The following is a 13,846-nucleotide window of genomic DNA, read 5'->3' as shown; positions in this document are numbered from 1 at the left end:
GGACTATAATACAAAAGATAGACAATAACTAGTTTTGGTGAGGATGTGGAGACACTGGAACTTCCATATACTGCTGGGACGAATGAAAAATGGTACAGCTGTTTTGGAAAATAGTTTGGAAGTTCCTCAAAGAAGCTAAACATAGAGTAACCATATGACTAACAATGTCACTCCAAGAGAACTGAAAACATATGTCCATACAAAAATTTGTACACAGATGTTCACAGCAGCAGCATTCATAATAGCCCCAAAGTGGAAACAATCCAAATGTCCATTAACTGATGAATGGATAAAGAAAATGTGGTATATATACACAATGGAATATTACTCAGCCACAAAAAGGAATAAAATACTGATTAACATTAGGACATGGAGAACCTTTAAAACATTATGCTAAGAGAAAGAGGCCAGGCAGAAAGGCCAAATATTGTATAATTCCACTAATACAAAATGCTCAGTATAGGCAAATCTATGGAGACAGAAAGTTGATTGTGGCTGCCATTTTAAGGGAGAGGAGAATGGGAATTGACTGTCTAATAGGTATGGGGTTTTCTTCTGGGAGTGAAAAAACATTGCACAACTTTGTAAATATACTAAACCACTCATTGTATACTTCAAAATGGTGAATTTTATGGTATGTGAATTGTATCTCAAAAAAATCCCTGCATAATAAGGTGGAGCAACTTCAAGATGATTTCCCACATGAAATGGCTACTAAAAGGCATTTTTATTTCTATAGGGCCCTTTCAAATAATATTAGAATTAGCACATGGCAGCCTCATTTAACATGACTCAAATTGGCTCATGGTTAAATGACAAATCAGTAAAGCAATTGTAATAAAAATATTCATCTATATAACAGATTTTTAAAAACATTCTCAACCGTTGAGTTACCATCTGGACTTCTGAAAGAAAAAAAAAAAAACAACCTCAACAACTTTAAACTAAAAATTAGTTCACATATTCAACCTTACGCAATTTTAGAAACACTAGCAAAAATTTGTTAAATCTAACAAATAAATGTATACTTCAAAAATAAGAAAATCATCAATTTGCAAACTCAAAACAATAGAAACAGGCAATGATCCTCAATGAATATGCTGCACCATTAGGTGAAAGTTTTCTGGGAAATCTGATGATGGACAGATCAAGCTGACAACTTCTGAACTCACTAAGCACTCTTAGCAACATTAAGAATGAAACAAAGCAGACATTATAACCCTCATGCTGGATATGAAGAACTAAGATTATTTCATCACCACTTATGAAGCATTTCTGCCAATATATACATACATACATGTATGCACACATAACTTGTTTAAGTCTCTTAATATCAGTGTACAAAAGACAGTTGGGATAGAGGGGTAAGTTGAACAAAACAGTGTGCAATCAACCAAATCCAGAATGTGGGAAATTTTATACAGCAAATGATATAGTCTGTTTTAACAATAAATGCATTAAAAAGAGAGGAGGAACTGTTATAAACAAAAAGAGGCTTATGAATCATATAATTTATCTTCCAAATTAGGATACTTTTGAGAGTGAAAGGAAGTTCTATTTTTTTTTAAAGGAAGTTCTATTAATTATTATGCTAGACAACAGGCATGAACTGGGACCACTCAAAAGTCTCAATCAAATACAAGGCATGGGCTTTCATGTTGTATCTTTTTACTTTTTATTATTATTATTATTATTATTTTGAAACAGGATCCAATTAGGGAATCTGAACGTGGTCTGAACATGAAATGATATTAAAGAATCATTGACATGACACTGTAACTAGGTTTTGTAAAAAAAAAAAAAGGTCCTTATCTGTTAGAGTTACACACTGAAATGTACATGGGTGAGATGGTATCTGTGTTTTGCTTTAAAACACTGGTGGGGGTAGAAAGTGTCGGGGAAATATGTGAAACAGTATTGATAAAATGTTGATAACTACTGAAGCTACATAATGGGTCCATGGGGATTCACTACCCTGTACTCCTCCATTTATGCATGTTTGAAAATTTTTTATAATATAATGTTAACTTAAAAAATTTAACATCACCCAGCATGGCAGAACATGTTTCTGGCTTTGACTTCTTATAATGACAGATACACTCCCACAACTCTTACTTGCCAGAATAATATTGGTTAGGCTTAGTCATAAAATGGAAATCTCAAAGGGAAATCTTTAAAGAAGAAACAGCTGGTTAGGCTCAAAGGAAACATGAAAATCCGTTTCTGACCTTCCCACTGAAAGATACTCTCAGAGTTCTTTTCTGGACTCAGAGTGGGCGGTTATGGTGCATGTAGGCATTGGGATTTGTAAGAACTCAGAGATGAGGTTCATACAGCTTTGAATATTAAACGGAGTCAGCAGCCCCAATTTGAGATTATCCTCTGTTTTTGGCAAAGCCATAATTTTAACTTCTGCCAGACATAAAATTTATTTTATGAGGTATTAGAAATTTCAAAAACTACATCTGAATGAAGTCTATTGCCACTGGTAAATGTCTATTTTAATTGTGTATGTTGTTTTGTTTTGTTTTTGGAGAATTGTTTTAAATATGCATAACCCAAACCTAAAACTTCATCTAAATAGTTACCTTTACCTTTTGAAATTCCAGACAAAAAGAAGCAAAAGTACACAGATTGGCCTTTAAAATGTCTTAACATTGGAAGCACATCTTCTAATGGTTTTGTACTCACCTCCTGTTTAGACCAAACTGTAATTTTTCTTAGACCCTGGCTCAACTATTGCTCATGGATTTTAAATGCAAAATAACACAATTCAGGAAAGTTCTTAACATAGAATTTCTTTCTACATGTCAGATTCCATTTCAGGCAATAGCATTTATAGAAATTATATTAAAGTCTACAGGGGAAAGATACCAGAGATACAGAATAACTGAAAATTAAATCAATCACGAAGAATGTGAAATATAGTTTGCATGAAACTTCAAGAAATTTAAATAAAACAACTGTTATTTTCACAAGAAGTTCTTCGGTGGTTTAGAAGTTCAAGCCACCAAGTCTAAGAGGAAGTCTGCTTTAAAAAAACAAAAACAAAAACAAAAAAACAAACAAGGCAGATACTTAATTCCTGAGAAAAATGCTATCACTGACATCATCTCAAGGTGCCTTAACTTTCATTTTCTTTTTTTTTTTTTTTAAGATTTTATTTATTTGACAGAGAGAGAGACAGCGAGAGAGGGAACACAAGCAGGGGGAGTGGGGGAGGGAGAAGCAGGCTTCCCGCCGAGCAGGGAGCCCGATGCGGGGCTCGATCCCAGGACTCTGGGGTCATGACCTGAGCAGAAGGCAGATGCTTAATGACTGAGTCACCCAGGTGCCCCTCATTTTCTTTCTGATTAAACTCATTTAAATACATCTTTTAGAGAGGGAACAATGGAAATTAGGGTACACTGAATAGTATTTTATACCTAGAACAATCCATTGTGAGTTTGAGTCATGTGTTATGAATCAGCATTCTATCTTCCAGCACGTCATTTATAAAAGTGGATTAATGGCATTGAGGTACACACCATTACATTTTTGGATCATAACTACCACAGGAAGCCAAGTCACACTTTCCTATATGAAAAGTAACTTTCCTAGACATATTATTTATAGTTGATTTGCACACCCCCCCATGACCCAGAGAAAACCCATGTCAACATGAAGTTAGTAAAAACAGTATCAGTCAGATTAATAGCGAAGGAACAAATTATGGTAGCAACGGGCTGTTGCAACGAGCAGCGCAGTATTTCCATATATTCAGTAAACTGTACTGTAGTTTGGTGAATGCAGAGGAAAGGAAACTAAAGGAAGAAGTGCAAAATTAAAATTATTTTAGGACCAATTGTGAGTAAAATAACTCCTGTAGGATTTCAGTGTAGCACTATAAATTCTCCTGTATTCTTCTAATGTTATACAGGAATAGTATAGCAGAGGAACAATCGTAATGAAGCTTTCTCCAAGTGATGATTAAACTTCCTAAACTGGATGAGGTTAACAAACAAAAACATACTAGCACTTGGATGCACTAAATATATTTAACTGCATACCCCTGCTCTCCTATTCCAAATGTTTAAATTCCTCAAAAATAATGCAAGTCCATAGCCGCTAATTTCTTGCTTATATAGTAGTAGTAAAAATGAAATTAATCTTTATTACTATTGTGAAAATAATAAACGGGATTGAACTGACGTATGAATCAGTTTGTTTCTACAGAAATTATATAAGCCTAATATTTTGATGTTTGCTGCATTAGCATTATATATCTGTTTCAGATACTGCAACATAATAATGGTGTCAATACTTACTAGTGTGGTGGCCAGGCACACAAGACTTGTCACTTGCAGCAAGTGGACACACAAATACTTTCAAGTTTATGGCACGATCGAGTTCATGGGGTACAGACATTCAGACTTTCAGCAAGCTGCTCCTAACTAAATGTCTGCACTGTCTGAAGGTACGAAATGGTTAAGGAAATCACCTCAAATTACCCACGGTAGCAAATCCAACTTCCTTCTGCATGACTGAAACAGCCATTTTGGTCTCCATTTTATAAATGTAAAAATGCAGGTTCGACTCCCTTGGGTCAGACCCATGATCAGGTTTTGCAGTCAGTGGAAAGAGAGGGGAGGCTTCACTTACTCTTCATTCAGGGCACACCGGCGATTGGTGAGAGTGCCGTATTTCCTCAGCGTTTCAGTGAGCTCTGAGTAGAGTTTGTCAGCCAGGGACAATGGGATTCCTTCCCACACCAGGATGAGAATCACAATCACTGCAGCCTCACAGGTGTGGCCAGCTCGCTCCCGCACCAAGCACAGTAGCTTCTCCTCACTGCAGCTTCTGCGAACCACCTGTGCGGGTCCCCATTCCACCCCAACACCCCCACCCCCACCAAAACAAAACAAGGGTCACTTGTGGCAGAGGAGGGCACTGATTTATGTATGCATATTTTTTCATGTCTGGGTCACAATTACGGCAACATTGGCCAGCACCTGCAACTTGCCTTTTGCTACCCATCTGTAAAATGGGGTCAGAACTGCGAGAGATGCAAAACTGCTCAATGTTTAGCAGACTATACCAGTACAGGGAGGGGTGATGACCCCTGCATTAAAGCTAGAGCTATATGGAAGACCTGCAGGTCTTTTTCACAAAGTTCAAGGCTTTCAAAAATGACAGTATAAAGATTAATGGAAGGTATTTAAAGGATTAAGGATGACTTCACATTCCAGAAGAATTACACTTTTTATCAATTTGAATGGACCTCCTCCCCACTAAAGTCTTTCAATTAAATACAGTTTGTACGTGCTTTAAAAACTAATCTGCCTTTTTCTTAAGAGCTAACACAAAATAAATATAAGCAATGTTCATTTCAATTGGCATAAATGACTCTGATCTGGTAGCCCAATTCTCAGGGTTAATGAATCAAAACGCCCAAGATTAAGACCAAAGGCCTTGTCAGGTCACTTACCCATTTAGCAATAGGACATCCCTGAGAACTTTTGCCTTCTTTACCAGTATAGATGACTCTTTCAATCCTAATAGCTTTACCCTTCTGTCCAAACCTTAAAAGAAATCCACAGAAACACACACACACACATGAAATTAGCAAATGAAACCAAGGCAACCAAAATATTGAACATTTGAGCATAATTTTATTCTATGACCACACCTTGAGAAATGAATGGTTTAATTTATTTTTAAAAAATAAGTCTAAGCCAAGCAAATTGGATAACAGACTTTAAGCTTTGTATTTCTTTGGTATCAAAATATATTGATAATTGTAATGAACTAGTTTGAAGTTATATGTTGGGTGAAAATAAATGGGAAAGCTTATTTTTAGACATAATTTCACAAAGCACAAAACTTTTTTAAGTTTATTAAATTCAGTCTTCTAAGATATATACTATTTGATTTTTGTCCTTCACTAAATTTAGCTATTTTAAAACTTGGGGAATCACAACAGATTTTAGTTAGAACTGTTCCTCAAAGAATCTCTACCATTTTTTAAAGATGGCTTGCAAATAACTAGCATCCAGCAATTTTGAAAATATAGGATAGCTCTAGAGATAGATTATATTTTCCCTTTTGACCAAGGCACTACTTACTACTTGCTAATAACAAAAGGCACTTAGGGAAATTCACTGTATCTGCCAGGCTACTAGAGGATTATTTAGTGAATTTCTACATGCTAATTTAGAAATGGATAGTTTGTAAATTGGGCAAGAATGATACAAAGTATGTCCCTGCTGCCCACAATGTCTCCTAACGTATTTTAATAATAACACTGCCTACCTCTTAAAGAAAAGGCCCCCTAGCATAGTTAACAGCTCACGTCTGTGGATACCTATATGAAAGTCTCTCTGCATTGATTGTCTCACTCATAAGAGTCTTCTACACGCAGGACTGACTAACTGTGTAGATTCAGGTAAATACTTGCCTACCTGACAGTAAAAAAAAAAAAAAAAAAAAAATGTAGCTATAAATAGAATCTGTCTCTGTTTCTATTCAGCATCTCACACTTACCCTCTGCTCATACTAAGGGACAACTTCCTTATAGATAACCACTCATTTACAGCTCTAGGTGAATTTAACTCAATGGTTCCTTTCTTATACCACATCCCCCCTCTCTTTCTTCTTGGACGCTTTATCATCAAGTAGGAAAGCCAGAGTGGGGCCTCTCTTTACAGGCTGTGCCAGCACCCCTGTGCCTGGCAGGCGGGCTGGCTGGTTCTCGTGCGTGCCTGGGTTTTCTGGCATCCATCTCAAAGTGGGCAGCATGTGCCAGCTCGCAGACTATTAGTCCTGTCAAATATTGTGACTCTCTGGTGAATAGCACAGTGTGGAGTGCTGGCAACCCTAGAATAGCTAAGCCTACTAATAATTACTCAATTTACAATTGTTTACTGCTTTGTATGTGAAAGCTGAAAAAATTCTGACATATACAAAAGGATAAACGTTAATCTGCCCTGTGCCTTTGCGTTAATTACCTTTCTTCCATGATTTCTCTAATAGCTGCCACATTAGGACCTGCTCCTAGATGGGTATAAAAAGGACCTTCATCTTTTTCAATAATTTGCTCTGTTGAGATAATAGAAGATTATTATTTTAGACCTCAATTATACTAAATATAAAGGCTACATCCACAAAGCTTATCCCCCAACTGCACATTAAGGGCCCTAAATGTGACTTTAAACATTTTTTTTTCTTTAAAATGAATAAACTGATGGACTAATCTATTAGAAAATGTGCCAAATAATTAAGTATATGTACATGCTGGCTGTTGGATAAAAATATATTAAATTACATTTCAGATATGGAATAAGAAATTATTATTTTAAACAAAGTAAGTGGAACTAAACAAAACAGTGAGGGAATTAGAATATATTATATGTAACACCGATTACAATCCAGTTTTTTGAACTGTAAAAAAATTTTTTATAGCTAACTAGAAGCCTGCCTGCTACTTGGATGTTAAAAGATTAAAAATTTCCTGTCTTATCTCACCCCCAGGATATTGCCCAGTTTTTATTGTCAAGGTACCTTTTTCTCCTCTTGTTTCCCCTCAACATTTAATTGCTGTGTTTTGAAAATAAGAATACTGATCCCAGACCCGTATTTGTATGTACTTTAGAATAATTTATGATGAGAGAAAATACTGGAGAGAGGGTCAGGTAAAAGGAAGAGGTTCTTGTAGACTATCAAAGATGGAAAGTGGGAGGAGAGGTTAGGATGATGGGAGAAGAGACTGAAGATAATTAGAACTTACCTAACATTATCTATGACATGTGTGGTACGGCACCCCTGGGGCAACCTAATATTAACCACACAAAGGGGTAGTATGGATCCTCCCTCCATTCTTCTATAAAATGTGGGGTGTCCCGTTGTAAGAGGAAGAACATGAGGTGGGTGGACCACTGGCCATATCAGTTTAACATTTGTTTTTACAAATGTCCTCTACTGTATTCAAGCTGAGAGACTATAATGAAGTCTTTATATATATTTTATATGTAATATAAAATATACATATACACACATATGCATCTATCAGCAAAATGTTTCCCTATTCCAACAGACCTATCACGTAACTTGAATTTTAACAAAAACATGTTGGTTTGAAAAAAGAAAAGAAAAAAGCATATTTTCTATCAAAAAGATGACACTTTAAAGAGAAAACAGAATCAAAATGAATATAAATCATATAATATTTCAAGTGTACAAATGAAGGGCAATGTCATGAGTATTCAGAACTTCAGCATTACAATTTCCCTCAACTCACCAAGACTGAAGATAATTTCCCCCATCTAGAAATTAATATTGTAAAACCACTAATATGTTCAACCTTGAATTAATACATATTAAAAAGCTCCCACATTAAGTTGCATATAGCAGTTATTTTTCTCATTTTAATAGATATTTTTAGAGATGCCTAGGCGTCTCTCCAGGAGATCATATACAAAGAGTTAAACAGACTGATTAATCTAAAACAGATACCTTTACATTTTAAAGGGTTTGATTAGAGGAAGAAATGAGCATGCACATTGTTTTATTTTTTTTTTTTTTTGAAAAACTGAGTGTAAGTGAAGTTCTCTCTTGCACAGCACAAGCATCTGTAATTTAAAGACAAAAAATGTAAGCTTCAGGTTTTTTATGAGCCCTTACAAATTGCTGCCAGACTCAAGATTTTTTTTAAAAAAGAAAGAAAATCCCATATCTGAAGATGAATTTGCTAATTCTGGATAAACACCATGTGTCTCAGTACATTTCTAGCACTTACCTACACATCTGCATGATGGGAAATCATACTGAGTCTTGACAGGTGTATCCAATAAATTTTTTATAGGAGTATCTAGTAATTTGGAAGGTGACTCTAAAAAATTATTGAGAACAGAACCAGCTGTTCTTTTGGTTGGTGTCTTTTCTGAAGAAGGAGTTGCTTGCTGCTCTAAAGCTTGGGTGTGGCTATCAAGTTCTGCAGCAGTTGTCTGTCTAGTTAAAACTGTGACTGGCCCTGACATTTCAACTTTTACTTGCTTCTGTGATTTGAGAGTTAGAGCCTTATGGTCAAATAATGATTTGACCTGAAACTGCTTCAGATGTTGCTCCATGGTCTCAAGGATGCTCCTTTGCTGCACATTATCACAACTCGGGGGTGGAATCTCTTGCTTAGTTATCTTTTTCCACGTTTTGTTTTCTGGCTGTGCCGACATGGGGCGCATACAGGTATGGGGTTTGGATCCAGGTTCAACCTTAATTGGCCTGTGCATCTGACTATGACAAGACTCAGTTTGGGGGTGTTGTAACTGCTGCTGTTCTTGCTTTTGCAAGAGATGCCACCTTAGAGCAGCATGCTTTTGAATGTCCTTCTGGGGAGGCGTCTGAATGTGACTTCCTCCCTGGTCAGACACAGGGAAAGCATTTGCTTGGTTTTGCATCAGGTACCTTTGCTGAGGGAGCTGTGCTGCTTGCTGGCCAGACACATCTTGGTTTCTACTTCTATATCCCTGTAGAACTGAAGCTTGTTGAGGCTTCTGCTCTTGTTCTTGAAAGCACCTATGAAGAACGTCTTGCTTTGGAGTCACATTATTTGGAAAATATTGCCTGTGATGCAAGTTTTGGGTCTTGTTTCCTGCAAAGAGTTCAGAATTTATAGTCTGTTCTTTATTTTCTGGAACTAGATGTGTATTGTTTGAACACGAAATCTGTAGTTTGCTTGCATTTGATTTCGAGATCTGACCATAGGGGTAATTTCTACTATTCATATTCTGTACTTGCTCCAATCCCATTTGAGTAGTATGAGTCTGGAACTCACTTGATTTCAAATACTGATTTTCACCATGGAAACATTCTTCCACTTTAATCTGGCTAAAGAATGATCCTTCCCTTTGCTGATCATTGTTGCCTTGGGGATGAGAGAAAGTCTGGGGCATTTGTTCTTTATTCTTCATTTGTAATTTTTGCTGCTGCTGCTGGTTTTGAGAGATAAGTGAGTTCTGGGATGGTTGTGTTTGTGCTTGTGCTGCCGGTTTATGAGGCTTGTGTTGTAAAAGGTGTGAGTTTGAGAATGGCTCAGTCTCTGAAGCCTGCTGATTCAAGTGCTGTTTTAATGTTGGGGGTATGAGTTTCTCACTTTGGGAATCTGGTCTTTGTTCACAATAAAACCTGTGGGTGCACAATGACTGCACGTGAGCTTTGGATGAAGGGTCTGTCTTGGAGAAGTGCACCTGGAGTGAGGGTTTTTGGAAATGGAGCTGCTGGTCCACTGTACCTTGAGACTGCCCTGGATTCATCTCACCTTGGTACCTTTGTGGCCTCTGCTCTGGCTGCATTATTTTCTGGATGTAAGCCTGCCCTGGGAGCCCCCCAGGCAAGCTGGAATTTCCAGTGTATTGTTTGGAGGTCATTTGATTGGTGGGGTTGGACTGATACTGAAGAACTGACCGCAGGGATGCCTCATGACACTTGGGGTGCGATTCTGCTTGATGAAAGTGAGGGGGCTTCAATTCAATCCACCCCGGTTTCAGATAGTGCTGTGCTGGGAGCACAAGACCTCGTGTTTGTTCCTGGTCTCGACCCTTCGGCATATCTTGCTCTTTGTGTCCCATCAACTGCTGGCAGGGGTCCTGTGGATTCCCACTGCTACCAAGAATTGGTGGATTATGCTTGAGGTGTTCGGATATTTGTCTCGCTTTCTCCGAACATGCTGGAACCGTCAACGTCCCTGGAGTCTGCATGTCATTCTTGTTAACACAATTATTCTGAGGCCTTTCTGGAAGCATCAGAGAGTGGTTGGATGCATGTGTAGATGGATTAGGACTCGGGGATGGCTGTGCCTCGGGCTGACCCTCTATTTTCACTTCCCTTAAAAGAGTTGGGTTACTTTGGTTGGGGTAGTGATGGTGTTCTTCCAAAACTCCATCGTTCAGAGTGCTCTTTCTTTCTGAAGGAAGCTGAGAAACCTGTGGAAGAGGAGGAGGAGGAGAAAGAAGCAATTGTGATGGTGGTGGTGTGGTAGGGGCAGAAAAGGAATCCTTAGTGAACACTGAGCTTTGCTTGAAGTAAGCACCATTTGTTTCATTTTGCTTTAAATACCGTTCAGAGCTGCCACCGGGAGCCTGCACATTGCTGCTGGAACCTGAACAGAATTCTTCACCAGATACCAGCTTTGTGGTTCCTTGGATAGGACTGTTTTCGGCACGCGACGGGCACATGTCAAAAACTGATTTTTGTTTTTCTGGTTTCTGAAAGGGACAGGTCCCTATCACTGCAGCTGTCTTACTGGCTTTGTCAGCATCACGGGCCTCGGTCACCACTGCATCTGGCTCTGGAGGCAGCTCAGAGTTCGAGGTCGGTGGGACATTGGTCTGCCCTGAGGTATGCGATAGGTGAGTGAGCTCACAGGACAACTTGTTAGTAGCCTGACTGTTAATGGCATGTATGTGAGATGTGGTTTTCTGCACCGCAACGGAAACACAATCTGGATAATATTGAGACAGTGTTTTTTCCAGGAGTTCACCATGTGTGTTTTCCATGGAAGAGGCAGAAACTGTAGCACCATTAGGCATTAGCACTGCCTTGTTTTTAAGAAGTAATACAATGTTCTTGTCATGGTAGTTAGCATTTTTCTCTTCCTGCTCATTCAGAATCCGAAGCTCTGGTTTTTCAGACCTACTGCAGTTATGTGTTGAAAAGCTGATGAAATCTTTAACTGCATTTTCTTGGGCTACAGAGCTCACGGATTCTCTCTTATCACTCAAATCGGAGACATTCAGTTGACTGCTGCCTTTGCCTGGATTTCTTTCTTGGCTTTCCCCGAAGTTATTTCTTTCTCCATTAGCTTTTTGGTCTTGTCTCAGTTTCTTGTTCTGATGAAGCCCAGAGAGAGAAGGTTCACTGACTGTGCGCTTTATTCCTCCATTTTGCAAGCACCTGGAATACCCTCTACCTTCTTGTATAAAGTCCGGACTCACGCGACTATTCTGGCTTCTCTTCATGTGGGGTATTCCATAATAACTTTTGAAAGACTGCCACTTGGTGTCTCCATTTACTTCTGGATAAGGTCTCTCAGTTAATGGGCTTCCATTCTGGAGCTTTAGAGCCAGAGGTTCTGTCTGGCAGATGGGAGAAGGAGATGGTGTCAGGAATGGACTTAGTCTGTTGCCCTCAACATGGTTGGTTCTATCCTGTTCCATCAGGCTTGCTTCGGGGCCATCCACAAGGCTGCCCTCTGAATGAATTCTAAAGAGCAGGGAAACAGAAATTGAAGTGCATTTATACATATTAGCACTAATAATAAATCTGGGAGAATAATCATGGCATTAATGATACTGAAATTCCTAGACGTAGCAAACTGCGATACTCATTTTCATGTTTCAGACTGACAACCGATAGCTACTCAGGAACTGATTACTCCTGTCTTCTCAGCAACTCTCAAATATTTACGGTCATGGAGAACAAATATGATCAAAAGCACCAGCTAATGTGGGAATTTCACACTGCATTAGTAAATAGAATCAACTTCCTTCCCAAATAATTCTTTTTGTCAAAATGCTAAGAACAATAGAGAAAAATTACCTCCTTTCTTTCTTCTCTAGTACCTTATACATCCAATCACTTGCTAAGGTCTATCAATTCCATTTCCTATATGTTCCTTGAATTATCCCACTGATACTTGGTAGCCAGACATACATTATTTTACTTCATTATTTGTTGCAGTAGCTTTTTAGAGGGATTCTTCCCCAGCCCAGCCTGTCCTCTCCCTAGTTCTTCAAGGTTCCTTTAAATTGTTACCAAAGGAAATGTTCTCAATGCAAATCTGATGTCACAGCCTCCTTAACATGCTTTTCTGGCTCCATAATGCCTGTATTAGTAGTTCTCAAATTCTCTCACCCACACGCCTGAAAGACAAGGCATGCTCCCTTTAGTGTTAATATTCCAGGAAATGGAATGGGGTGAGAAGTGTCATTTATAAAATGCCATTTCTATTCTGTATCTTCTTCCACAGGTGCTGGCTGCCCACTTCCACTGAGAATCCCTGCCTGACACAAATAGTTTTTCATAGGCAGATTTCTGTTTTTCTCTCCTCCTACTTCCTCTCACAGCTTATACTTGAACTCTAACAGCTTATAAATACCCAAACATGGTAAATGGTTTCAGACCTCCATGCTGTTGTTTTGTCAGCCTGGAATGTCTTCTGAGTACCCTGATTTGCCCAGTGACTCCTATGTGTTCCTCTGAAATAGTCTCAGATATTACTTCCTTTACGATTCCTTCTTTGATTTTCCAAGAGAATAAATCACTCCCTTTTCTATGTTATTTCTATATCTTGTATATGGTTTGCTGCTGAACATATCATACTCGATTTTATTTTGTTTATTCACTGGACTGTGAACTTCCTAAGATTACTCTGTTTTTGTGCTTAGTATAGAGTGAGCATCCAATCAGTTTCACAAAACTGATATAAATTTGCTCATCTTACAGTCATTTCTTCATTCACTCATTAATTCAAATATTTTTGAGACCAATATTGATGGAGATTTCAAAGTCCAAATGACTGGAGTGCACGGAAAAATGGGCACTAAAAAACATAAATAACCCATCATATAAAGTGAATGCTGCCCCATTCATAGCACAGTCATGCTTTATTTTCCCACAGTTTTTCTCATCACATTTATTTTAAGGAGGTAAGTAAAAAATCTAGACTATTTTCCTTTTGGGCTATAAAAAACTATAGCCATTGCTTACTAACCAAGACAAGTGAAAAAGAGGAAGAAATAAGATATAAACACTGGAAAGCAACACTAAAGTTATCATTTACAGATAATAAGATTGTATACTGGTCAACCAAGAG

At 38.1% G+C, this 13,846-nt stretch overlaps 1 protein-coding gene across 4 annotated transcripts in view; it reads right to left on the bottom strand.

The window, feature by feature from the left end:
• Positions 1-13,846, bottom strand: part of TET2 (tet methylcytosine dioxygenase 2) — a 140,216-nt gene that overhangs the window by 43,093 nt on the left and 83,277 nt on the right. For 2 of the 4 annotated variants that reach the window (XM_035030210.1, XM_035030211.1), the window contains exons 3-6: positions 8,774-12,234; positions 6,987-7,077; positions 5,468-5,561; positions 4,642-4,850 (exon numbers count right to left, since the gene is read on the bottom strand). In XM_035030210.1, the coding sequence (XP_034886101.1) occupies positions 4,642-4,850; positions 5,468-5,561; positions 6,987-7,077; positions 8,774-12,188 (3,809 nt within the window). In that variant the 5' untranslated portion in view covers positions 12,189-12,234. Of the gene's footprint in view, positions 1-3,548; positions 4,851-5,467; positions 5,562-6,986; positions 7,078-8,773; positions 12,235-13,846 lie in introns of those variants that run through there. The other 2 variants (XR_004683743.1, XM_035030212.1) reach the window with 2 other exon arrangements.

Source organism: Mirounga leonina, unplaced genomic scaffold (genome assembly GCF_011800145.1).
Source record: "Mirounga leonina isolate KUSES-001 unplaced genomic scaffold, KU_Mleo_1.0 Mir_357, whole genome shotgun sequence".
Lineage (NCBI taxonomy): Eukaryota > Metazoa > Chordata > Mammalia > Carnivora > Phocidae > Mirounga > Mirounga leonina.
This window is presented reverse-complemented; position numbering and strand designations above follow the sequence as displayed.